This window comes from Salmo salar, chromosome 16 (genome assembly GCF_965601325.2).
Source record: "Salmo salar chromosome 16, fSalSal1, whole genome shotgun sequence".
Lineage (NCBI taxonomy): Eukaryota > Metazoa > Chordata > Actinopteri > Salmoniformes > Salmonidae > Salmo > Salmo salar.
Genome location: NC_138306.1, coordinates 66,139,787 through 66,164,436, shown reverse-complemented (window position 1 = coordinate 66,164,436; position 24,650 = coordinate 66,139,787). Strand labels below are relative to the sequence as shown.

Below are 24,650 nucleotides of genomic sequence, written 5' to 3'. Positions count from 1 at the left end.
GCATATCAAAACCCCTGGCTGGAGAAAAAACTGGTTTCAGAGGGTTGAGAGAAACAGTGATCCTGTACTGTACATAATGATTATATCCCCTAGTCTCTTATATGTTTATATTACAAAAAGTGAGCCAGTCTTGTATTTAAATCGTTTTGGTGCTTGACAATGATAGTGTGATTGTGTATTTACCTTGCTGCCTTTGAGCATCGTACACAGATAGCCCAAAAAGAGGGGGTTTCTCACTTCTCATAAGAGCAACCTGCCCTGACTGCAAGTCCAGTTGGAAAATAGAGGCGTTCATGTAATCTGTCCAGAAAATGGAATTCTGGTGCAGGGAAATGCCAAAGGGATGGTTTAATTCTTTTCCGTTATACACCACCTTTGGATAAAAGAAACAAAGAACATGTTAGACAATAATTCACAGTTAAAAGCGACTTTTTTCTGATGAAGTCATGTATTTGCAACCATACAAATATTGAAAATAAATGTACATATTCAAAATGTTACTATGCATATTTGTTGATTGTATAGTCTTAATCAGTAGAAAAGAACACTCACTCATTTACTAACCGTTCTGTGGGTACCGTCGAGGGAGATTTTCTCTATGTGGTCATAATAAGCGTCGCACCAGTACATGTTACTGGAGCCATGGTCTAAAGTGAGTCCGTTAGGCCACAGGATGTCAGAAGTGACAAAGTCCTGCCGGTGGGATCCATCCATCCAGGCTTTCTCTATCTTGCCAACACTATCGTTCACCTCGTCCTCCTCCCAGTCTGTCCAGTACATCCAGCTGAAAACCAGACAAAATGAATTATCAATATGATGGTTTAGCATCGAGAGATAGATCATTTAGCCCAAATAATACTGAGTATACAAAACATTAAGAACACCTGCTCTTTCGAAGACATAGACTGAATTGGTGAATCCAGGAGAAAGCTATGATCCCTTATCTATGTCACTTGTTAGATCTGCTTCAATAAGTGTAGATGGAGGGGAGACAGTTGAAACATGGATTGTGTATGTGTGCCATTTATTGGGTGAATGGGCAAGACAAAAGATTGAAGTGCCTTTGAACGGGGTATGGTAGAAGGTGTCAGGCGTACCGGCTTGTGTCAAGAACTGCAATGCTGCTGGATTTTTCATGCTCAATAGTTTCCCGTGTGTATCAAGAATCGTCAACCACCCAAGTTAGCTGGACATCCAGCTAACTTGACACAACTGTGGGAAGCATTGGAGTCAACATGGGCCAGCATCCCTGCGGAACACTTACAATACCTTGTATAGTCCATGCCCCGACGAATTGAGGCTGTTCTAAGGGCAAAAGGTGTTCCTAATGTTTGGTATACTCAGGGTATATATATATTTTTTAAGACATGACACCAAATGTGTGAATATCAAATCACTCTAAAGTTCCCGAAAAGCAGCAGCAGGCTAGTCTGCTCTGAGACTGTTAAGCCTCTCATACCAGAAAGCAACACACTACTTACATTTTTTCCCAGAGAAGCAATTCACAGCATTTCAGTCTCCATCTCACCTTTAAGCTCATTCTTATAATTAACTGACCGGAAACTGTGTCCAAACTCAGCTCCTTTCCTCAGATGGAGATTTAGGCCGCAATTCAACCAATCGCACTTTGTCAACGTTTCAGCATTTGCCGAGACCGCATTCAGGTAAACGCTGCATATGTCGTCTCAAGTGAAAATGACCTTTAAATGTCAAGCGTGCTATAACACAGGTCTATCACGGATTGAATCGAGAGTCGATTTACTCAAAACAGTACCAAAAATTGGGTCCTAGCATCTTATGTACAAACCAGTATCTATTGAAACGTCACTACATAAGGTGACCTTATCAGGGTGTCAACTGCAAAAGACACACTCACCTGTGCAGAGGGTCCACCACGATTGCTCTGGGGTGAGACATATCTCCTTCTAACAGAGTTCTCCTTGTTTGTGCAGCCTTCTCCAATCTGGCAATGTTGATTGTTTTCCTGTATCCGTCATTTGTCCAGTACAAGTTGTTTCCTATCCAGTCCACTGAGATCCCCTCCACGTTATCAAGGTCTAGGACAGGATGTGAGTAAAAAAAATGTAATGCATAGAGTATGCTGTTGTTATCCTCTGCTTGATCATCCCTGCAGGAGCGTAATCTATCACTGTCTCCAGATCCTCGTTAATGGAATCGAAACCCCAAAGCATTGTTCTAGAATCTACTGTAGCAGATATATTAATCATACACAACACAATAGCCATCCAAAATAATGCTGCTTACACAGAAAGCTTTTGGGTATTAGAGACTGACCTAATTTGGGGACACAACTTTAAGACCTTTTAAAGTATGAATAACCTATGATTAATTTGTGTACAGAGGTGTAAAGGTACATGCTACAGTCGGGATGTAAAGAAGACGTAGGACTTCTATACTCACATAATCCCAGAACTAAAATCTTGCGTAATTGCATCAGATGCTCGATTATGTTCTGGAGAAGTTGTATGAGAAAATATGCTAACGAGACTAGATAAGTTTACACCCCTTCTAAATGGAAACTCTCAACCAAAGCATGGGCCAAATTATATATCTATTTTTTAAATTTAACTAGGCAAGTCAGATAAGAACAAATTCTTATTTACAATGACGGCCTATCCAGGCCAAACACAGACGATGCTGGGCCAATTGTGCGCCGCCATATGGGACTCCCAATCACAGCCGGATGTGATACAGCCTGGATTCGAACCAGGGACTGTAGTGACTGGAATATCTCATCTAAAGGTTACTTGAAGTTGTTACCTAACAAACAGAACCATCTGAATGCACTGACCATCTTTAAGGATCGTTTTTCGATTGGTCCCATCCAGTCTTTGTCGGCCAATCAGAAAGCTGGTTGTGTCGGCAAAGTATATGTGGCTGGTCTCTGCATGGAAGCCGATCGCCCGAGGGTTTACAAGATTGTCAATCTGTACCATGTGCTCAGCCTCCGACTTGCTATTCAGGTCCAGGCCTCGGATGACACCGGGCCTCCCTCGTCCGTAGAACAGGAATACCTCATTCATAGGCTCTGCAGAGGGAGGTTATAATGCATTATGAAGAGGGTGCTTATAGGAAGTGTTATGAAGATTACCCTGATCACTGCCAGTGTATAATTCATTGACATTATTCGCTTTTCTTCCAACCAACACAGGAAATTAAACTATTTGAAAAAATGTATCCTAAGACAAGAATAATAAGCTAATTGCAATGACCTAAATTAAAGCAAGAATTAGTTCTGCTGATTAAACCTTATCAAATCAATCAATCCCTTTCTCCAAAGTCTGTGCCAAAGCAACGCTTGAGACAAAGTTAACGGTAAGCATTGGGTTGACTAAATGTGATGTTCAGTAGACCTGACAGAGGAACGCACTAGAGCAAAGTTGCAGGCATTTTGTTCGCGTGGGCGCTGTCACTAATTATAGAAGTTACTTTGCCCCTGACTGACACTATGACCGTCAACATATGACATAATATGTCCTAATATGAACTTACTCTTGCAGGATTTTCTGTCACTTCCCAGTACAAAGCCTGTTCCACAGCGACAGGATCGGGATTTGTAACTTCCACTGAGCAGACACATGTGAGAGCATCCTCCTTTTCTTCCAGAGGGATCGGGATCACACGCATGAGTCCTGACTGCAGAGAGTTAGGAGACGAGGGTAGATACCAGACACACGACACACACACACACTTCACGCACGCGCACACACACACACACACACACACACACACACACACACACACACACACACACACACACACACACACACACACACACACAAACACACACACAGCTATCTTCTACACATGCAAGAAACACTATATTTGCTTTTTACCTGATGGTTGGGTGAGTTTTTGGTAAACACGTATTCCCACGGAATTCTCCACGGTGGTTATAGTTTGAACATCTGCTACGTTAAACCGATTTATCTGTAAAATGTCCACTTTTGTTCCTTTAGAGGGCTCGGTGCGAGTTGCAAACAAATAATCTTCAAAGAGTGATAATCCATGGAGGTGCAGCAACTGGAAGACAAAGAGAGCAGTGTGACAAGAGGAAGGAGGAGCACAGTGCTATAGAGCAACGCTAGCCTACATGTATATGTCTCATTCATCTCAGGTAAACACCTTTGCCCCCAGCTAGCACATAACGTTCTGAGAATCCTATGTTCCTTAGAGCTTGGTGAGAGCGTGGTTGTCCTATGGTTGATTTACATACAATATTCCAACAACAGGAGGTTGGTGGCACGTTAACTGAGGAGGACAGGCTTGTGGTAATGGCTGGAGCGGAATAGGTGGAATTCCATTCCTGACATTATTATGAGCTGTCCTGTCCTCAGCAGCCTCCACTGATTCCAACAACATTCTTGGAATGGTGCAGGATACCCAGCTAGCACATAACATTCTGAGAACATATGTTTCTTAGGTAGGAATTTCTGTACATCAGCATAACGTTTCCTCATGGTTCTATTTCAAGTAATGTTCTCAAATTGTTCAGAGAATGTGAAGAAACAATGCTTTTCTGTGGGAATTTCAGTACTTCAGCATAATGTTTTCTACAGGTTTCCTCATGGTTCTATTTAAAGTCATGTTCTCAGAACATTAAGAAAACTTTCCATGAAAACCCCAAGAAAACATTAGTAATGTTCAAAGAACGTTCTGAGCATGTTATTCAACATATACATTCCGTTCTCAGCGTCAACAAAACTCTCTGCCCTCTATCTTGTTAAGTGTGTTCAGCTGTGTAATTGGCCACACCTGATCTTAATGAGTGCTTGTTTTCTTAGAAATGGGGTCTGTTTGAATAGACTAAAATCAACAGCTAATATTGAGCTAAAAAAAAAGCATGGTGTGCTACAGTAGCTAGATCCTGGTTGCACAGTGGAATAATTCCATGGATTGAAACACAGAAGATCAACGGTTTGAATGTCACCGATGCCGTGCCACAATAAAAAATAAATGTGTTTGCATGTCCTATCTGTGCTTCGAGTTCAAAACAGTTAACCTAATTACCTTCAAATAACCTATAAGTTTGAAAACATTCTCAGAACCTTCCTGCAACCTAAAAATGTGTGTCCCCAGAAGAAGAAACATTTTCACTTATGGCTTCGTTCCCAGAACCAATGGGAACCAAATGTGCTAGCTGGGCCTGCTCTTCCACTCCATTCTAATCCATTGGAAAAGGCTGTGGCTAGGGGATATATCCACTCCACTACTTAACAAAAGCTTAGCTCATTTGGACTATCTTATTGAATCCTCACGAAGCACCACTAAAGTGAGACCAACTGGTATGCCCTTTGATAAAATATTATATGGTCTCTCTGAAACAAAGAATTATTGAACATTGGAAATGGGAAGATCATAGGATAACAACTGTCACACGCTGTACTTACAGAGCTTTCATGGATAACAGTGTGCCGGTTGTTCCCATTGTAATCCACCACTTCGATATAGTCCAGGGCAGCATCTGCCCAGTAGACCAGCTTTCTAACCAGGTCTAGAGTAACAGCTGTGGGCTTCTCTATTCTGCTCTCCACTATCCTGGTCCTGTTAGTGCCGTCCATATTGCACTGTTCCAACTTGGCTGTACTCCCCAAATCCGTAAAGAACATTTTCCTGAAAAGCAAGTTGAATCCCAGGGTATTAAACTGTTTTTATAGAATCATACCACAATTGAGAATCAATGTACAGTAGCCCTACAGTTTGGACTATTGGATGGAAATTAGCTTTGTTGCTAACTCCGATACTTTAACCTTATCATGTTGAACCTGAAACATTGAATAATGTGCACTGTCCCATAAACAGAAGGGAAAAGGTGTTGTGGAGAAATCAACTGTGGAATCACAATAGAAACGGTCCCTCCTTGTGATTCCTATTTCACACGCCAGTCACATGCAAAATTTGTCACATGCAATGTTGTGCTACAAATTGATGGTTTTCCTTCAACCATATTTGAAAGCTCATTCGAACAGTTAAGTAGTGTTTTGTAATTAAATAAATCAATGCCACCAATCAGAAAGCTATTCTAAATGCAGTCAACCAAATGCACCATGCCAATTACTTATTTCAGCATCAAGGCTCTTTTCAACACTGAGCTTCAGAACAGAAATATGACTGCATGTAGAGTTTACCTTCACCCTTCACTTGTTTTTGATGAGACCCAGTATGATTAATCTATTAAAAATGTATCAACCCTAAAATTACTAATTTGAAAAATGTAATTGGTCTATGCAAAACAAATGTATCAGATCACATCAGACTGAGACAATATCGCTACACGCCTTTCATTCATTTCTACAATCCAAATCCATTTTAGCACAACACTATAACATTTTAAGTTAACTCAAGTGGAATCCATTGGAAATACATGGAATCCTTAGATAGTACCTGTCTACATTCCCTTTGTCATCTGACAGATATCATGGGAGTAGCAGGGAGTCGTTTTCCCCTGAAGCAATATCGCATCTATAATTGAACACATCGGTCCTGGGATATTAACCCCGCTCACTTTGATGATGTCAAAGCAACTCTGTTGCATGTGAGTGGCACGGGAAGATAACACATTCTCCTGACAGCAACTGACTGCTAAGGTGCAGGAGCCACTTAAATCCAAGTCAGGAATACCACAGGTTTGGAAGTCTAAGCCTTAACATAGACTGTCTCAAACAGCATCATATTCCCTATACAGCGCACATTTTTTTTACTGAGGCCCATAGGGCTCTGGTCAAAAGTAGTGCACTATATAGAGAACAGAGTGCCATTTAGGACACACTCATAGTTTCTTTTTCAGCTGACAGTGGCACTCAGTTTTGACAGCTGATACAGCTCTGCGTCACATACAAATACAGGTCTGCTAAAATTGAGTTGTCAAATGTTGTGAGCTGAGTCAGTTTGATTTAAAGTAAAAAAAGATATATATGTAAAACATCTGTAGAATTTGAAATTAAATATAGTGGTGTCTGTTGCTGCTTTTAGAAAATGAAAATATATCATATGGTTCCACTACAATGAACCTTAAATCAAACCGAAAAATATGTGTTGGTACCAGTACAGCAGCTGATGACAAGCTGAGGCATATTTAAAGACTGAAAAACCTTGCACAAGATACATTTCTCAATTTCTCAACTTACCCCATCAATGAGTCTAGAGCAATTCCACCAGGGTTCTGTAGATCGAGATCGACTACTGTGACACATGTGTCGTCTTGTTCATTGCAGACATATATTCTTTCACTTACTCTATCCACAAAGTAAATGTTTCTTGTGAGCCAGTCTATGGCAAAATGTTCCACATCTACAACCAAATGAAAAAAAGTCCATAATAACAAAGACATTGTGACAAGAGCAAACTTTTTTGTTAGGGCAGCAACATCCAAACCCTTATGATCAGTATTTCTACATCATTTGGAACGAAACTTACTCTCTAGATTCTCTCCTATCCTTACGCTTCGCATCTGTGAAAAGCCTTTTAACTTTGTCATTGTGGCACACCAAAGCTGACCGTTGGAGTTCGTAGAGGAGATCCAACATAATGATTCCTCCTTGTAATAGAAATCCAATGTGTGAATCGTCTGATTAGTATCCAATGGCTTTAGGTTGGGTATAGAAGACCCATTGAGGTGTGTGACTGTGATATGTTCTGTACTCGCAATCAGCAACACAGGTGGTCTGTCCCCAGGATCTGAGAGAGAGGGAAGAGAGAGAGGAGAGAGGAGAGAGAGAGAGGAGAGAGAGAGAGAGAGAGAGAGAAGAGAGAGAGAGAGGAGAGAGGAGAGAGAGAGAGAGAGAGAGAGAGAGAAGAGAGAGAGAAGAGAGAGAGCGAGATAGAGGAGAGAGAAGAGAGAGGAGAGAGAGCGAGAGAGAGAGAGAGAGAGAGAGAGAGAGAGAGAGAGAGAGAGAGAGAGAGAGAGAGAGAGAGAGAGAGACTGAAATTAGTATCCATCCATAAATTCTTAAAGGATACTTACAGGACACAATCCAACAGTAGTAACGTTCAAACAGAGCATCTGAATGAGGTTGCTTGCTGCTAATGACCCATCAGGTAAACATTCATTTGTTTCCACAAATCTCTGATTAATTCTCTATAACAAATTGATATAGACAAGCTTTTACAGGTGTCTATATAGCTTTGACCATTACAGTGCAAGCAGCATGTTAAAATGTTAGTAGTCCACTATTCAGCTAGTTTGGGATTTTGAATTTACTGCCACTTTCACAATTGCTGCTAATGTCCAGTCACTGTTTAGGTTCCATTATTTACGGACTACATCAAAAGGGAAAAACAACTACTGTCAATCTCTTTCTAAGGGATAGCCCACTACTGTAGATCTCTTTCTGAGGGATAGCCCACTACTGTTGATATCTTTCTAAGGGATAGCCCACTACTGTAGATCTCTTTCTAAGGGGTAGCCCACTACTGTATATCCAGCAGGAAAGAAAACAAAGGATTGTCACCGGGTGTTTTACAACTGTTACTGACCTGGGAGACATATGGGTGCTGAAAGTATGTGAAATGTAAGGAGGTGTGTGTGTGTGTGTGTGTGTGTGTGTGTGTGTGTGTGTGTGTGTGTGTGTGTGTGTGTGTGTGTGTGTGTGTGTGTGTGTGTGTGTGTGTGTGTGTGTGTGTGTGTGTGTGTGTGGGGGGGGGGGTGCGTGCGTGGCCTGGACTTCTATTCATCCATGAAGAGTGTGATTTACCACTCTAAGGAAAGTTTAGCTCACACAGTACTTGAGAAATGGAAGTAATGCTAGTCAGTTAGCATTGGCACACCTCTATAAAAATGGTATCCACGAGTTCATCTGACTCTGGGGAAGAAGATAAATGGCTTCATTGCCAAAATCCTTAAGTGTCTCTTTAACATCCCTCTTGTACTATCTGCAACAATTGTAAAGTTACCTGATTGAATCATCACATTATGTTTGCCCTAAGGGGCAAAGTAACACAGAACAGCAAAGACATGTAGACATTAAATAGCTCAGGTTGTGTTACAGGTCGGCTATAAATGTTCACCAGATGAGTCTTCAATATAAAGTTCAATTCATATTGATTAGATGGAAACCCTTGGTTTACTTCATGAAACAACACATTCTAGAGGAAAAACCTCTCCATCAAAGACATGCTGCATACTAAATCCATGATACATCATTCATCTTACCGGTCTTGGCTTTACAGGACCTTCTGTTGGGTTGTAGGATGTATCCATCTGTACAGCTACATCTATATGATCCAAAGGTGTTCATACAGGTCTGGCTACATGTATCATATACTGCGCAGTCGTCGTGATCTACAGTGAGGACAAGAAGTTGTTAGAAACTAAGTGCAGTTAAAAAAGGACCTAAATACAGTGCATTCGGAAAGTATTCAGACCCCTTGACCTTTTCCACATTTTGCTACTTTACAGCCTTATTCTAAAAGGGATTACATTGTTTTTCCCTCATCAATCTACACACGATACCCCATAATGACAAAGCAAAAACAGGATTTTAGAAATAGAAGAGGAAGAGTCTTGGTGGTTCCAAACCTTTTCCATTTAAGAATGCCACTGTGTTCTTGGGGACCTTCAATGCTGTAGAAGTGTTTTTGTACCCTTCCCCAGATCTGTGCCTCGACACAATCCTGTCTCTGAGCTCTACTGACAATTCCTTTGACCTCATGGCTTGGTTTTTGCTCTGACATGCACTGTCAACTGCAGTTGACAGTGCAGTTGACAGTGTTGACAGGTGTGTGCCTTTCCAAATCATGTCCAATCAATTTAATTTACCACAGGTGGACTCAAATCTAGTTGTAGAAACATCTCAAGGATGATCAATGGAACAGGATGCACCTGAGCTCAATTTCGAGTCTCATAGCAAAGGGTCTAAATACTTTTGTAAATAAGGTATTTTCGTTTTTTAAATTTCTAAAACCTGTTTTCGCTTTGTCATTATGTGGTATTGTGTGTAGATTGATGATATAATAAGGCTGTAACGTAACAAAATGTGGAAAAAGGGAAGGAGTCTGAATACTTTCTGGTACATAAACCTGGTTTAATGCGCCCCCAAAAAGACACCTCAAAAGAGTCACCTTCACACATAAAGTGTACAATATATGTGTGTCCATTTAGCAGCTATTCCAGAATGATCCAAATTTGACTTACTGTATGGTCAAACTTAAAAGAGCTACCATTCTTTTTTTGTCATCCGTTTGTCAATATCCACCACCCCTCCTTTTGATTTAGATGAATAGCCTTGTTGGCTGTCGGTCCTTACCTCTGCAGGCTCGACCATCCTGTTCCACCTCGAAGCCATCAGCACAGAAGCAGAACGTCACGTTTCTCATTTTGACACAGCCGTACTGACACAACAACTCTTGGCACTTTGGCTGGAGTTCTGGAAGACAAAGTAAAAAACCCATGGAAATATACCCTTTTGTTGTGTATAGGTGGTTGACATTGCTGTGGAAATGGCAATGACAGGTGTTATGTCATGTTAATACATCACTAATGTCTCTGGGCTTCAGACTTGAAGTTTCTAAGTTGAAATGACATTTCCTTTCTTACTGCCAGCAGAAGGGGAAGAGGTGTGAAAAGTGGGCATAGAAACCCTTTTAAAATAAATTAGCTGTTTATCATTTGGTGTGGATGATTTATTTCACAGCGATTTCAGAAAGTTAATTGCTGTTTAAAAGCTGCTTATGTTGATACATTTCTCCGAATTAGACGCTACCTCAAGGTTACTGTCAACAGGAAAACAGTTAAGTAGAAATGTAAGGTCCATTGTATGAAATTCATCACTTCCTCCAACAGCAATAACAGCTCTTAATCACATTCATCAGTCAGAGAGCTGTCCAAGGCTACATCCCAAATGGCCTGTACCCTATTCCCTATATACTGTACTACACTAATTTTGACCAGAGCCCTGGTCAAAAGTAGTGCACTATATAGGGAATAGGGTGCCATTTGGGACACACAGGCTTCCTGCTGTTCTGTCAGCATCTCTCTACACCTATTTTGTATTTATTGATTGGTGGAAAAATGTCAGTGATTTATATTCTTGCAAAACATGCGCCACTGCCACAAATTGCAATGACTTCAATAGCCAAAATATCATTCAAAAGCGTTTATTTCCTCATAAACCTGTCAGCGGCTAACCTTGTGAGTGTGAAGCAGAGTTATATCTATTTATGTCAAGCAGGCTAGATCGCTAGAGCCATCACACACAGCATTAATAAATCAATTAGTCAGTGAACTTCACTTCAACTTACATGCATTCACTTTGATGCAAGTCTAGCTTTTAAACACACTCCTTTCTGTACTGAAACATTTCGAGGTCAGCTCTATCCCATCTCCCACTGATTACAAACAGCCTCTTCATTCTCCCATGATGCCTCACCAGGACCACTAGGGAGTCGACCAGAACTCATAACAACTTTTCCTTCTGTGAAAAGCAATATTGCTGTTCTGGTGGTATTTGAGTAATATGGCTGTCCCCCAATTCCCATCGTCTGTACTCCCCACAGAGATGGTGATGGTCCCCCACATAGATGGACATGGATGTGGGTAAGGGCTCCACTGCTGTGAGGAATTGTATGGGTGCTTGTGGAGACTGGGGAGCTTTTGCTCAGTGTTGTTGTAAAGGTACAGTAGATCATAGTGACCCCCTCCTGGTGGTGAGATGGATCACCTCAGCGGGCCAGCATCCCAGACCTCAGCAGCCCCATCAACCCCAGGCAGACCCGACAGCTCTATATCTTGTTTACTGATTCCCATAGCAAACACCTGTGTCTGGTCCTGTGTCTGGTCTCTGGTTAGTGGAGCACGACGGTGGCGGAATCACCTTGAGGATTCACTGTGTGAGTTATGTGGCTGTAAATTTACCACAGTGCCATGGCAGCGGAGCGCAGGGGAGGTTCACACACTGTCAGGTGTCTTGTTTCATGGCCTGTTTCACAGTCAAACAACATTATCAGGAATAAGAGAGGCAAATAATGCCTAGCGTTACTTGACCTTTCACTATATTTTCACTTAAACTTAACTTTTTCCAGAACATAATCTGTAAATTTAAACTAGTCCAGATTTTTGTATATATTGGATAGAACGCCAACACACCACAACTATGGCTCTCTGGTTTAGCATTTGAATGGAGAAGAAGCTCATGGATGTGGCTCCTATGGATTAGTTCATTTTGCCAAATTTGTACTTTGCATTCCACTTTTTAACATATCATATTTGACTGGTGAGTTTGTAAGTTACCTTTTTGATTCAAATGTCACACGATCTGAGGAGCAGAAGACCTGTAACTAGCGTTTCAACCGCGGTGACAAACGTGAATGGTAATGGCGCCAACTCCAGTCCAACTGTTACAGAGCCTCATGCGGTCACACTTCCCACAGATCTTTAGAACCTCCGTACGATTCTGGTCTCGGAAATTACACCTACCATTGCCACTCAGCAGAGCTTTCCTTCGTCTAGGCTGAAGGAATTTTGAATGACTTTTCACCACTTTATTACGCCCTATTGATCATTCGTAGACGTACAGACACTTGGCCCCTTTTCTTTTTTGTAACAGGGTAGCATACTGTGGGACACATTGTACGTGTTGCACTGATTGAAGACTCCCTGAGTCAGGACAGTATCGTTTCACTGTTATGGGGTCTTTGTTTTGGTTGATCTGTTGATCTACTTTACCGTTTTGTGAATGCCTTTTCAAATGTATTTCACTACTGGTGGTACAGTGAGGGAAAAAAGTATTTGATCCCCTGCTGATTTTGTATGTTTGCCCACTGACAAAGAAATGATCAGTCTATCATTTTAATGGTAGGTTTATTTGAACAGTGAGAGACAGAATAACAACAAAAAAATCCAGAAAAACGCATGTCAAAAATATTTTAAATTGATTTTCATTTTAATGAGGGAAATAAGTCCTCGACATAATCCTATCAGGACAAACTCGTACTCTTCTCTGTTGGAGATTCAATTCTCTTCTCCTGTCTGACGCAGACTTCTGTAACGTTATCTCCACTTCTATTGATAATTTTCTTTTTTCAAATCAGACAAGCTCAACCTCTCATTCTCTCTTATGGGAATCACTTAAGGCCTATCTTAGAGGAGTACTATTTATTACTCTTCTCATTTAAACAAAACTCGGAAAGCTAAACTAGAAGAACTCTAACGTCATCCTTGACCTAGACCATCAATATGCCCTGACGCCATCCCCAGAGCTATATAAGCAACGCTTGAACTTACAATCTGAATTCAATCTCTTGTCCACTACAGACGCGGAACGGTTACTATTGCATTCACGTGGTACCTACAATGAACATGGCGACAGGGCAAGTCGTCTGCTCGCACACCAATTAAAACGCAGAGCTGCTACTCGTCTGATTCCCCAAATTAAAGATTCCTCTCATAGCTTGATTTCTGACCCTACGGGGATCAATGACACCTTCAAGTCTTTCTATTCCTCCCTGTATACATCTGAATTTCCATCAGATACTGCTAATAAGACTACATTTTTGGGTGAACTGGAGACTCCCACAGTTGAGGCTGAAACTGCAAATGACCTTGATTCCTCTCTCAGCCTTGAAGAAGTTATTCAGTCTATCAAGTCAATGCAGAGCAGCAAGGCTCTGGGGCCTGATGGGTTTCCAACTGAGTTCTTCAAAAAATTCAATACCAAGTTAGCCCCTTTATTTTTATCTATGTATAATGAGTCACTTGAACGTGGCTCGTTGCCACCTACCCTAAGAAAGGCTTCAATAGCGCTTCTCCTTAGAAAGACCCCAGTTCCTGTCCTTCATTTAGGCCCCTAAGCCTCCTTAATGTGGATGTAAAAGTGCTGGTGAAGGTGATAGTGAGGCATCTGGAAGTAGTCTTACCAGGACTTATATCACAGGAACAAACCGGCTTTATAATGGACAGTTATTCATTTTTTTACATTTGGACGCTGTTTAACATTATTTATTCTGAACAATTCTCCAACTCCCCTGAGGTGGTTATCTCCCTTGGCGCAGAGAAGGCATTCGACAGAATTGAATGGGAGAACCTATTTGCTGTTCTTAAAAAATTGGGATTTGGAGACAAATTTAGCTCACGGATTTGTCTCTTGTATACATATCCCCAGGCCAGTGTCTGTACCAATGACACCTGTTCTGATTATTTTGCCCTGGAATGTGGGACACGCCAAGGCTGCCCACTGTCCCCTTTATTATTTGCCATCGCCACTGAGCCCCTTTCAGTAGATTTACGGGCATCCTCCTTTTTCCAAGGTGTAACACGGGAAGGAGTTGAACGTAGGTTATCATTATATGCAGATGATTTGTTACTCTATGTAAATAACCCTGTAACATGTTTACCTTCTATCCTTTCTATTCTGGAGAACGTTGGCTCCTTCTCCGGTTACAAACTAAATCTCCAGAAAAGTGAGTGCTTCCCAATCAATCCAGAAGCACTATAGCTCCAGCAGACAGACTTGCCCTTTCAGCTTAGCCACTCTGGTTTCAAATACCTTGGAGTAAATGTAACTCGTTCATTACATGCTCTTTTTTCTGCAAACTTTGCTCCCCTTCTTGCACAAATGAAAACACATTTTCAGAGATGGGGTAGCTTACCACTATCACTTATAGGAAGGATTAATGCTGTAAAAATGAACAGTTTACTCAAATTCTTTTATCAATTTCAATCTATCCCATTGATTTGACCAAAGTGTTTTTTTAAAGTCAACCAATCAGGCTGTTACCACATTTATCTGGGGAGGAAAGGTACCCAGAGTCAGTAGATCTTTATTTCAGTGATGTTTAGTGGAGGGCTGGCACTACTCAACTTTTTATACTATTACTGGGCAGCCAACTTTCAGAAATTGCCATTCTGTTTACATGATCCAGATACCCCATTGTGCCACCTAGAGGCACATTCTTGTATTTCTGCTTCTCTTCCTGGTTTCCCAGTAGGTGTTACCAGTAGTCATTACATAATAGGTACAGTCATCAATATAATGCTATCCAGTCCAAGCAAGTTTGTTTACTGATCATTTATTTATTTATGTTTTTGTATTTTGAATCTGTATTGAGTTGTTTGTATATTTTTTCCCCCTGTATCTATGCTTGTTTATTTGTTGTGATATCTCTGTAGAATTTTTGTTTTCTAGGACCAAATTGAGGGAGGGTGTGGGGTGAGCATGATCTATCACCTCGATTCGATTAGAATTTAATGGGTGAGACTACAATTATTGTATAAAATTGAGTTCAGGCACATGCCCATTCATCAGATGGAGACACTTCCTCTCCCAGACCCCCACATGCATGTGTGTTTGAGCACACACACACACACACACACACACACACACACACACACACACACACACACACACACACACACACACACACACACCACACACACACACACACACACACACACACACACACCTCACTCCCCTTCTTGGTTTCTATGGCAACCCCCACGGGAACCTTTCCCCAATAGAATCTTTCCCCCACGGGAACCACACCTGTTGGCATTCTCACAAACAATCACAACATTGTTTCAATAATATATAGAACTTTTCTCGCAGCTCTGGTATGTAAAGCTTTTTTGAGGCCTTGCTCACAGTTCATTCTGTGGCAGCACAATGATCAAACGATATACTGCATGTGAGGCTCTTGATCATATCTTTGATCATGACACTGGTGAGGAGGAGAGAGGCCAGAAAACTGACAATGAAGATGCATTAGAGGAGGAAGTGTCAGAAGTTGACAACACAGAATATGATCCAGACCAAGAGACAACCGATGTAGAACAATCCAGTGATGAGGAAGAGGGCCATGTTTGGGATTGTTGTTATATTCCGGTCAAAGAATGGGAATTTGTCCTGGTCTTCATCCCCACCTGAGAGGAGAGGTCGGCTGTCGGCTGAAAATGTTATCAGGACGACCCCAGGGCCAACGAGATACACCATATCCAGGGTTGATGACATAAAATCCTGCTTCGAACTGAGTCAATCGAAAGTGATAAACATGACCATCTTGGAGGGGAGACGCATTTACAAAGACAACTGGAAGGAGGTGGACCGGACAGACGTCCAAGCATACGTGGGCCTCTTGATTTTGGCTGTTGTGTACAGATCCAGAAACTAATCTATCACCAGTTTATGGGATGCATAGTCTGGTTGGGCAAATTTTTCGTGCCACTATGTCACTCCAGACATTTCACGTGTTGTCACAGGTGATTCGCTACGACAACCGTGATACAAGACCAGGCCGCCGTCAACAAGACAAGCTGGCAGCGATCAGAGAGGTTTGGCACAAGTGGGTGGAGTGCCTGCCAATTATCTATAACCCAAGTCCAGACATCACAGTGGATGAGTGTCTGGTCGCTTTTAGGGGACGCTGCCCATTCAAACAGTACACGCCAAGCAAACTGTCTAAATATGGAATAAAGATATGGGCAGCATGTGATGCCAGGACAAGTTATGCCTGGAAAATGCAGGTTTACACTAGGAAACCTGCTGACGGTGTTCCCGAAAGGAACCAGGGGAAGCGGGTGGTCCTGGAAATGACTGCAGGTCTCCAGGGGCACAACATAACATGTGACAATTTCTCCACCTCATATGCTCTTGGTCAGGAGCTGCTCCCAAAAAAATGACCATGGTGGGGACGGTCAGAAGGAACAAGCCTGAGTTGCCTCCTGCCTTACTCACTACCAAGGACAGGGATCGTTTTTCCTCTAAATTTGCCTTCACCGATACACACCCTCTTGTGTCCTTCTGCCCGGAGAAAAAGAAGAATGTGCTCCTGATGATAACTCTGCACAGGGATGCCGCTGTGAGTACAAGAGGACAAGAAGCCCAACGCTGTCCTGGATTACAACAGGAAAAGCCCATGGAGTTGGTGGAAGAATCCCTTATTTCATGGCCACTTGCTCAGCTGGGCCAGGGGCGCTTTAATTAGGTCAGGTGGAAATGTCCGACAGATCTCAACTCCATAAAAGGAGGAAATCGCCATCGCTCAATCTTGCTGCTTTCTCTTCCTTAACTCTGTCTAATCCAGATGTTCTGTGCGTCCATGAATCCACGTAAATCCACCGAATCTGTTACCTTTCATCTGAACCTTTCATCTGAACTATCTGTTGCAATCGGGAGAGCGGGCCATCAGTTATTGTTTATAGTTATTACCTCGGAGCGCGGCTTGGAGCGCACGCTTCAGACCTATTGTGTAATGTGAATGGACAATGATCACGGCCCTACGGATCATCACAGGCCAATTATGCCATCGATATATGGTTCATATGTAATGAAATTACATGTACACATGAAGACACTTGAAAGGGTGAAATATGAAATGTCATTGTTTGCTGAACTGATCGATTCTGATATGAAACAAATGGGGATTGTAGATTGAATAACCGATCACTGTTTGTATTATTCTTCTCACGATTATTATAAATAGATACAAGCCTAAATGACTCAATGATTCCTATTGACTTCTTAATGAACTGGATTGCTGAATTCCCTAATTATGTTAATAATGAATGATTGTTATGATTTGATCTTTGTGATTATGAATTTGATTGGATACCTGTTATTCTGTTTCCTTTGTTATGCAGCACAGACTACCCAGTAAATATACTACTTTATGGTTAAAGGAATTCCTGCCTCAGTCTCATCCATTCCTCTGTCACCTGACCCGTGACCACCTGTTCAACTTCACTGTCAGTCATCCTACCTGTCCAGCTACCCACACAGATTCCACTAATCTTTCAATTTGAATATGTAAATATGTTTTAGATGTGATAAATTAAAACAACGCTTTTGATGCAATTTTTCACGTTACTATGCAAGACATGAAGTGTCACTTGTATGTACTCATTATTTTATTTACTGATTGTTGCACTTTTGCAGGTTACTGGCACAGGATGACCGTACGTTGGCCCATGGTGGTGTTCTTCAACATCCTAGACGTATCGGCCTACAACGCGTTCGTGGTGTGGATGGAGGTGGATCCAGGCTGGAAGCGTGGGAAATTCTTCAAGAGGAGACTATTCCTAGAAGAGTTGAGGAAAGCCATGGTGGCACCCCTCATTCAAAGGTGCCAACACCTTCCTTCGAACAGCATCCTCTGCTGGATTGGTGAGAGATATACAAGGGCCAGAAGCAAGATCATCGACCACCAGAGACAGAAGAGACAAAAGGAAGCCGTGCAATCTGTGTGCACCAAGAGATAAATGCAGTGCATATATACGTAAGGCACATGCAACAACCACCTCGTGGTGTCCAACATGTGCATGAGAACACACAAAATGTAACCACCATTGATTGACAGATTGTGAAATTTTTTAATGTTTTTGTTATTGTTAGTAATACTGTTGTTGTTACTGTTCTTTAAGGTGTTCAGATATTAATTCTGTAATATGGTAACGTTTTCATGTGTAGTTTTGGGCCTATGTCCTTTCTTTAGTAATTAAATCATACCGGTCAGTTTTGACCGGGAACACACTATTTAAAAATTTGAAATGGTTTCAAAACAAATGTCCTTGTTAAACTTTGACACAAAGTAGTCTGTGATAAATAGCACAATATGTTTCATCTGAGTATTTGTTATACTCCAAAAAATGTTTTACTCTAAAACCAATTGTATGAGCTCAGGTCAAAGAGGCCTACAGGCCATAAATAGAAAATAGAAGTTCAAAATGTGTAATGTTCACAAGAAGTTAAGTTGATAAAAAGATCTAACACAACATTAGGTGATAATATATGGATTTATGAGGCGGTCATTTTGGACCGGGAACACAGAATTAATTAACATGAAACGAACACAACAGGAGGGTTAACTCACTCACTGATCTCTTACGATTAGTTGCTAATGTCCCATCTGCTATTGTCATCCTCAGACTATAAATAAGCCACTCATGCCAACAGAAACAACCCAAGATGGGGAGCTGAGTGGAGCTAATGCACTTTTGTATCCAATCACAGTGTTTGTACAGTATACTATTTTAAGAGACTGTTTAGGGCCCATAGACTTAAGGAGTAACTTAAAGACAATGCATCCCCATCCCTTTACAGAAGTTACAATTTGGCTTATTGGACCATTATTCACATCATAGCAGATAATTGGTCACTCTGGATGTATTTGCTATAAAGTCTTATGCTCTAACGATACAGCATAAAGCAATAAACAAACTTCTCTACTTGTCATCTTTCTTCTATTTGTCACGCCTTAACAAAATAGATGTGCTTATTTTCCTTCGGCTCACTTCTCTACACGACATGATCCATTAAGTGCTCTGTCTGTAGCCTCACTGACTCTTTAAATTGGCAGTTTATTCTAGGTCTTTTAATAAAATGGCAGTTTATTCTGTCTTTGTACGTTCCAATTCTTAAATCTATTCTGTGAATGCAGTATTTATTCAACTGCTTTGTATTCATCAGAGGAGATATCGGGTGAGAAAACAGGGAGAAGTGGGCAGATCAGAATACTGTAGTTGATTATTTCCTCTGGGAGATGAAAGAGTTCACAGTGAGGCTTTTTATAAATGTCTTTTCTGCAACACCTGCAATGTTTTTTTGTTGTGTTTTAAGTGTTTCACAGAACAAGTAAGACATATGGCAGCCTTCAAGGTGAAGTTGTAAAACATTGTATACTTTGTAGGCATTGTACAATAGCCATAGCTGTTTATGAAACATTTATCATAGCTTCCTGCAATTATTGCATCATTCTGCTTAACAAAGTCAGAGTGAGATCTTGCTAAAGACGTTTCCTTGAAAGAAGTAGCCTAGTCCTAAAAATAGTCCTCAGTATCATGAATATGGTAATGTGATTGCAGTGTCATAGCACATGATGAATCATTCAAACGATCAAAGACGCCGTTCAGGTTTGTAGAACAGTCTTTTACACTAAGGTTGATTGAGGACTCTTTAGCCTTGTTCACACCGCAGGCCTTAACGCTCAAATCCATTTTGTTTTTCAAATCAGTTTTGGAATACTGACTGTCCAAACAGCAAGTTACAAGTGACCACATCAGATTTGTGTGTGTTCAGACAGCAGTCATTTGCTGACTTGACTACACTAGTTGTCATAGTTACTATGGGTGTGTGCACAGTGGTGTAGGCTGATTGGTGGGGGTGCTTGTGCTTCCTATCACTCAGAAGTTATGTAGCAAGCTAAGGTGACAACAATGGCTGCCATGGACGTTTCCCAGTTACTTTGAATGTTCAACATCATAGTGTAAGAACACATGTAAAGCCTTAAAGGATACAATTATACAACTTTCAAAACAAGTCCTTTATGGCTAGCCACAGCAGTCAACTAGCTAGCTAGGTAGCTGTTTAGCTTTCTAGCACATTCATAAATGTGTTTGTGAACAATAAACTAGCTATTTAGCTACCACAAACTGTCAACAGAGTAGCTTGAAAGCAACAAGATATGCCAAATAACAGTATAAAAACCACTTGAGGGCAAATAAATCAGATTTGACCGTTCAGACAAGTTACATGAATAGGAATCAGATTTGTATCTGATTTCAAACCACCTATGAAGATGGTTTGAAATATGTCTTGAAATATCCAATTACATGTGCTTTTGGCAGTTCAGACTGCAGGATTGGATTTGAATCACTTAAACTGCCAGTATGAACAAGGCTTTATTGTAACGACGGACTTCAATTCAGATTTTTTTTCTGCTATATATAGATATTTAAACAGTATGATTGATTCATAATGTAGACTTATTGTCAACATACATGAACTATACAAAATAAAGAATAAAAAAATAATGTGGACAAAATAAAAAATGTTCTTTGTCCCTCTTGAGCCACCGTAGCAACAACATAACCAGAAACACTTCCTCAAAATAGTCAGAATTATTTTAAAATACACTACAGTGGCTTGAGAAAGTTTTCACCCCCTTGGCATTTTTCCTATTTTGTTGCCTTACAACCTGGAATTAAAATAGATTTTTGGGGGGTTTGTATCATTTGATGTACACAACATGCCTACCACTTTGAAGATGCAAAATAATTTTTATTGTGAAACAAACAAGAAATAACACAATAAAAACAGAAAACTATTCCCCCTCCCAAAGTCAATACTTCGTAGTGCCACATTTTGAAGCAATTTCAGCTGAAAGTCTCTTGGGGTATGTTTCTATAAGCTTGGCACATCTAGTCACTGGGATTTTTGCCCATTCTTCAAGGCAAAACTGCTCCAGCTCCTTCAAGTTGGTTGGGTTATGCTGGTGTACAGTAATCTTTAAGTCATACGACAGATTTTCAGTTGGATTGAGGTCGGGGCTTTGACTAGGCTATTCCAAGACATTTAAATGTTTACCTTAAATCACTCAAGAGCTGCTTTAGCAGTATAATTAGGGTCATTGACCTGCTGGAAGGGGAATCTCTGTCCCAGTCTCAAATCTCTGGAAGACTGAAACAGGTTTCCCTCAATAATTTCCCTGTATTTAGCGCCATCCATCATTCCTTCAATTCTGACCAGTTTCCCAGTCCCTGCTGATTAGAAACATCCCCACAGCATGATGCTGCCACCACCATGCTTCACTGTGGGGATGATGTTCTCTGGGTGATGAGAGGTGTTGGGTTTGCGCCAGACACAGCGTTTTCCTTGATGGACAAAAAGCTACAAACAAGTCATTTTTTTCATTTCACTTCATCAATTTGGACTATTTTGTGTATGTCCATTACATGAAATGCAAATAAAAATCAATTTAATTTACAGGTTGTAATGCAACAAAATAGGAAAAATGCCAAGGGGGATGAATACTTTTGCAAGGCACTGTATATACAGTGCATTCAAAGTATTCAGACCCCTTGACTTTTCCACATTTTGTTAAGTTACACCTTTATTCTAAAATAGATTAAATTGTTTTTTTCCCCCTCATCAATCTACACACAATATCTCAAATTAATAACCAAGCAAAAACAGGTACATTTTTTGTTTTTGTTAACTTAAATATAACATTTACATAGGTATTCAGACCCTTTACTCAGTACTTTGTTGAAGCCCCTTTGGCAGTGATTACAGCCTCGAGTATTCTTGGGTATGAAGCTACAAGCTTGGCACACCTGTATTTGGGGAGTTTCTCCCATTCTTCTCTGCAGATCCTCTTAAGCTCTGTCAGGTTTGACGGGGAGCGTCACTGCACAGCTATTTTCAGGTCTCTCCAAAGATGTTCGATCGGGTTCAAGATGTTCGATCGGCCACTTAAGGACATTCAGAGACTTGTCCCGAGCCACTTCTGCTTTGTCTTGGCTGTGTTCTTAGGGTCGTTGTCCTGTTGGAAGGTGAACCTTCGCCCCAGTCTGAGGTCCTGAGCACTTTTTCCTCAAGGATCTCTCTGTACTTTACTCCATTCTTCGTCCCCTCGATCCTGACTAGTCTCCCTATCCCTGCCGTTGAAAAACATCCCCACAGCACGATGCTGCCTTTACCAAGCTTCTCCGTGGGTATGGTGCCAGTTTTCCTCCAGACGTAACGCTTAGAATTCAGGACAAAGAGTTCAATCTTGGTTTCATCAGACCAGAGAATCTTGTTTGTCATGGTCTGACAGTCCTTTAGGTGCCTTTTGGCAAACTCCAAGCGGGCTGTCATGTGCCTTTTACTGATGAGTGGCATCCGTCATTTAAGTATGATGGAGGCCACTGTGTTCTTGGGGACCTTCAATGCTGCAGAAATTTTTTGGTACCTTTCCCCAGATCTGTGCTTCGACATAATCCTGTCTTAGAGCTCTACGGACAATTCCTTCGACCTCATGGCTTGGTTTCTGCTCTGACATGCACTGTCAACTGTGGGACATTATATAGACAGGTGGGTGCCTTTCCAAATCATGTGCAATAAATTGAATTTATCACAGGTTTTCTCCAATCAAGTTGTAAAAACATCAAGGATGATCAATGGAAACAGGATCCACCTGAGTTCAATTTCGAGTCTCATAGCAAAGGGTCTGAATACTTACGTAAATAAGGTACTTCTGTTTTTTATTTTGAATAAATGTGCAAAAAGGTAAAAAAAAATGTTTTCGCTTTGTCTTCAGGGAGTATTGATGAGGCAAAAAATGTATACAATCAATTTTAGAATTAGCCTGCAACATAACAAAATGTGGAAAAAGTCAAGGCGTCTGAATACTTTCCAAATGCTCTGTATACAAAAGTATGTGGACACCCCTTCATATTAGTGGATTTGGCTATTTCAGCCACACCCATTGCTGACAGGTGTATACAATCGAGCACACAGCCATGCAATCTCCATAGACAAACATTGGCAGCAGAATGGCCTTACTGAAGAGCTCAGGGACTTTCAACATGGATGCCTGTTTTCCAATAAGTCAGTTCATCAAATTTCTGCCCTCCTAGAGCTGTCCCGGACACCTGTAAGTGCTGTTATTGTGGAAACGCCTCGGAGCAATAACGGCTCAGCCGCAAAGTGGTAGGCCACACAAGCTCACACAACGGGACTGCTGAGTGCGGGTAGACTGTAAAAATCGTCTGTCCTTGGTTGCAACACTCACTACCGAGTTCCAGACTACCTCTAGAAGCAATGTCAGCACAATAACTGTTAGTCGGGAGCTTCATGAAATGGACATGAATGAGCAGCCACACACAAGCCTAAGATCCTCATGTGCAATGCCAAGCGTCGGCTGAGATAGTGTAAATCTAGCCACCATTGGACTTTGGAGCAGTGGAAATGCATGCTCTAGAGCAGGTATTCCCAAACGGGCTGCCAGTAAGTTACCGTAAAAAGAACCGGACATTTTCGTACACTGCAGGTGTCACGATTCCCACCGACGGTGGCGCCCCCTCCTGCTCGGGTGGCGCTCGGCGGTCGTCGTCACCGGCCTATTAGCTACCACTGATTCCCTTTTTTGGTTTTCCCTTCTTTTTGGTTTTGTGTTAGTTTGGTTAATTAGCGGGGCTATTTATGTTAGCTGGTCCGCTTCCGTGTTGTGCGGGATTATTTCGATACTGATGGCTCATGTTCGTGTCGGCGCTATTTTACGCCGTGTGTATTTTCTCCCCTGTGTTTGGGAGTATTTGTTTTATGTGTGAGTGTAAATTAAATATGCCACTACCCTGTGCTCGCTGCTTCCTGTGCCTCATTCCTTCACCACAACTACCAACCCGTTACAGAATCCCGCACCACGAAAAGGCATGGAATCAGCAGGAGCAGCGGCCACCCCTCTTCCCTCGATGGAGGAACGCGTCCTCCACCACACTACGGTCCTCCACCGCATAGGATCCGCGATGGACCAGATGATGGAGAGGATGGACCGATGGGAGAGAAGTGGTCTCCTCTCTCCACCTCCGGCTCCTCCGATGCAGCCACCTCCTCCTCCCACTACGTCTGGCTCAGGCGCGCTTTGTTTGGTGCTCCCGAGGGAGTATGATGGGCGGTGGCTGGGTGCCAGGGATTTCTGCTCCAGCTCGAGCTGTACCTGGCCACCGTCAGACCTCTGGAGAGGAGAGCGTGAGTGCCCTCGTTTCCTGCCTGACGGGCCGAGCTCTGGAGTGGGCTAATGCGGTCTGGAATGGCCCAGACTCGGCGAGGGACCATTATCCAGAGTCCACCCGCCGCTTTCGGGCCGTGTTCGACCACCCTCCGGAAGGAAGAGCGGCGGGTGAACGACTGTTCCACCTCAGGCAGGAGACGAGGAGCGTT

At 41.8% G+C, this 24,650-nt stretch overlaps 1 protein-coding gene across 1 annotated transcript in view; it reads right to left on the bottom strand.

Annotated features, from left to right (window-relative positions):
- Positions 1–10,335, bottom strand: part of LOC106574298 (low-density lipoprotein receptor-related protein 1B) — a 133,531-nt gene extending 123,196 nt beyond the window's left edge. Inside the window, exons 1-4 of the mRNA XM_082962410.1 lie at positions 10,266–10,335; positions 2,813–3,049; positions 1,877–2,057; positions 565–784 (exon numbers count right to left, since the gene is read on the bottom strand). Coding sequence (XP_082818536.1) covers positions 565–784; positions 1,877–2,057; positions 2,813–3,049; positions 10,266–10,335 — 708 coding nt within the window. The remainder of the gene's footprint in view (positions 1–564; positions 785–1,876; positions 2,058–2,812; positions 3,050–10,265) is intronic.
- Positions 10,336–24,650: the final 14,315 nt, after the last annotated feature.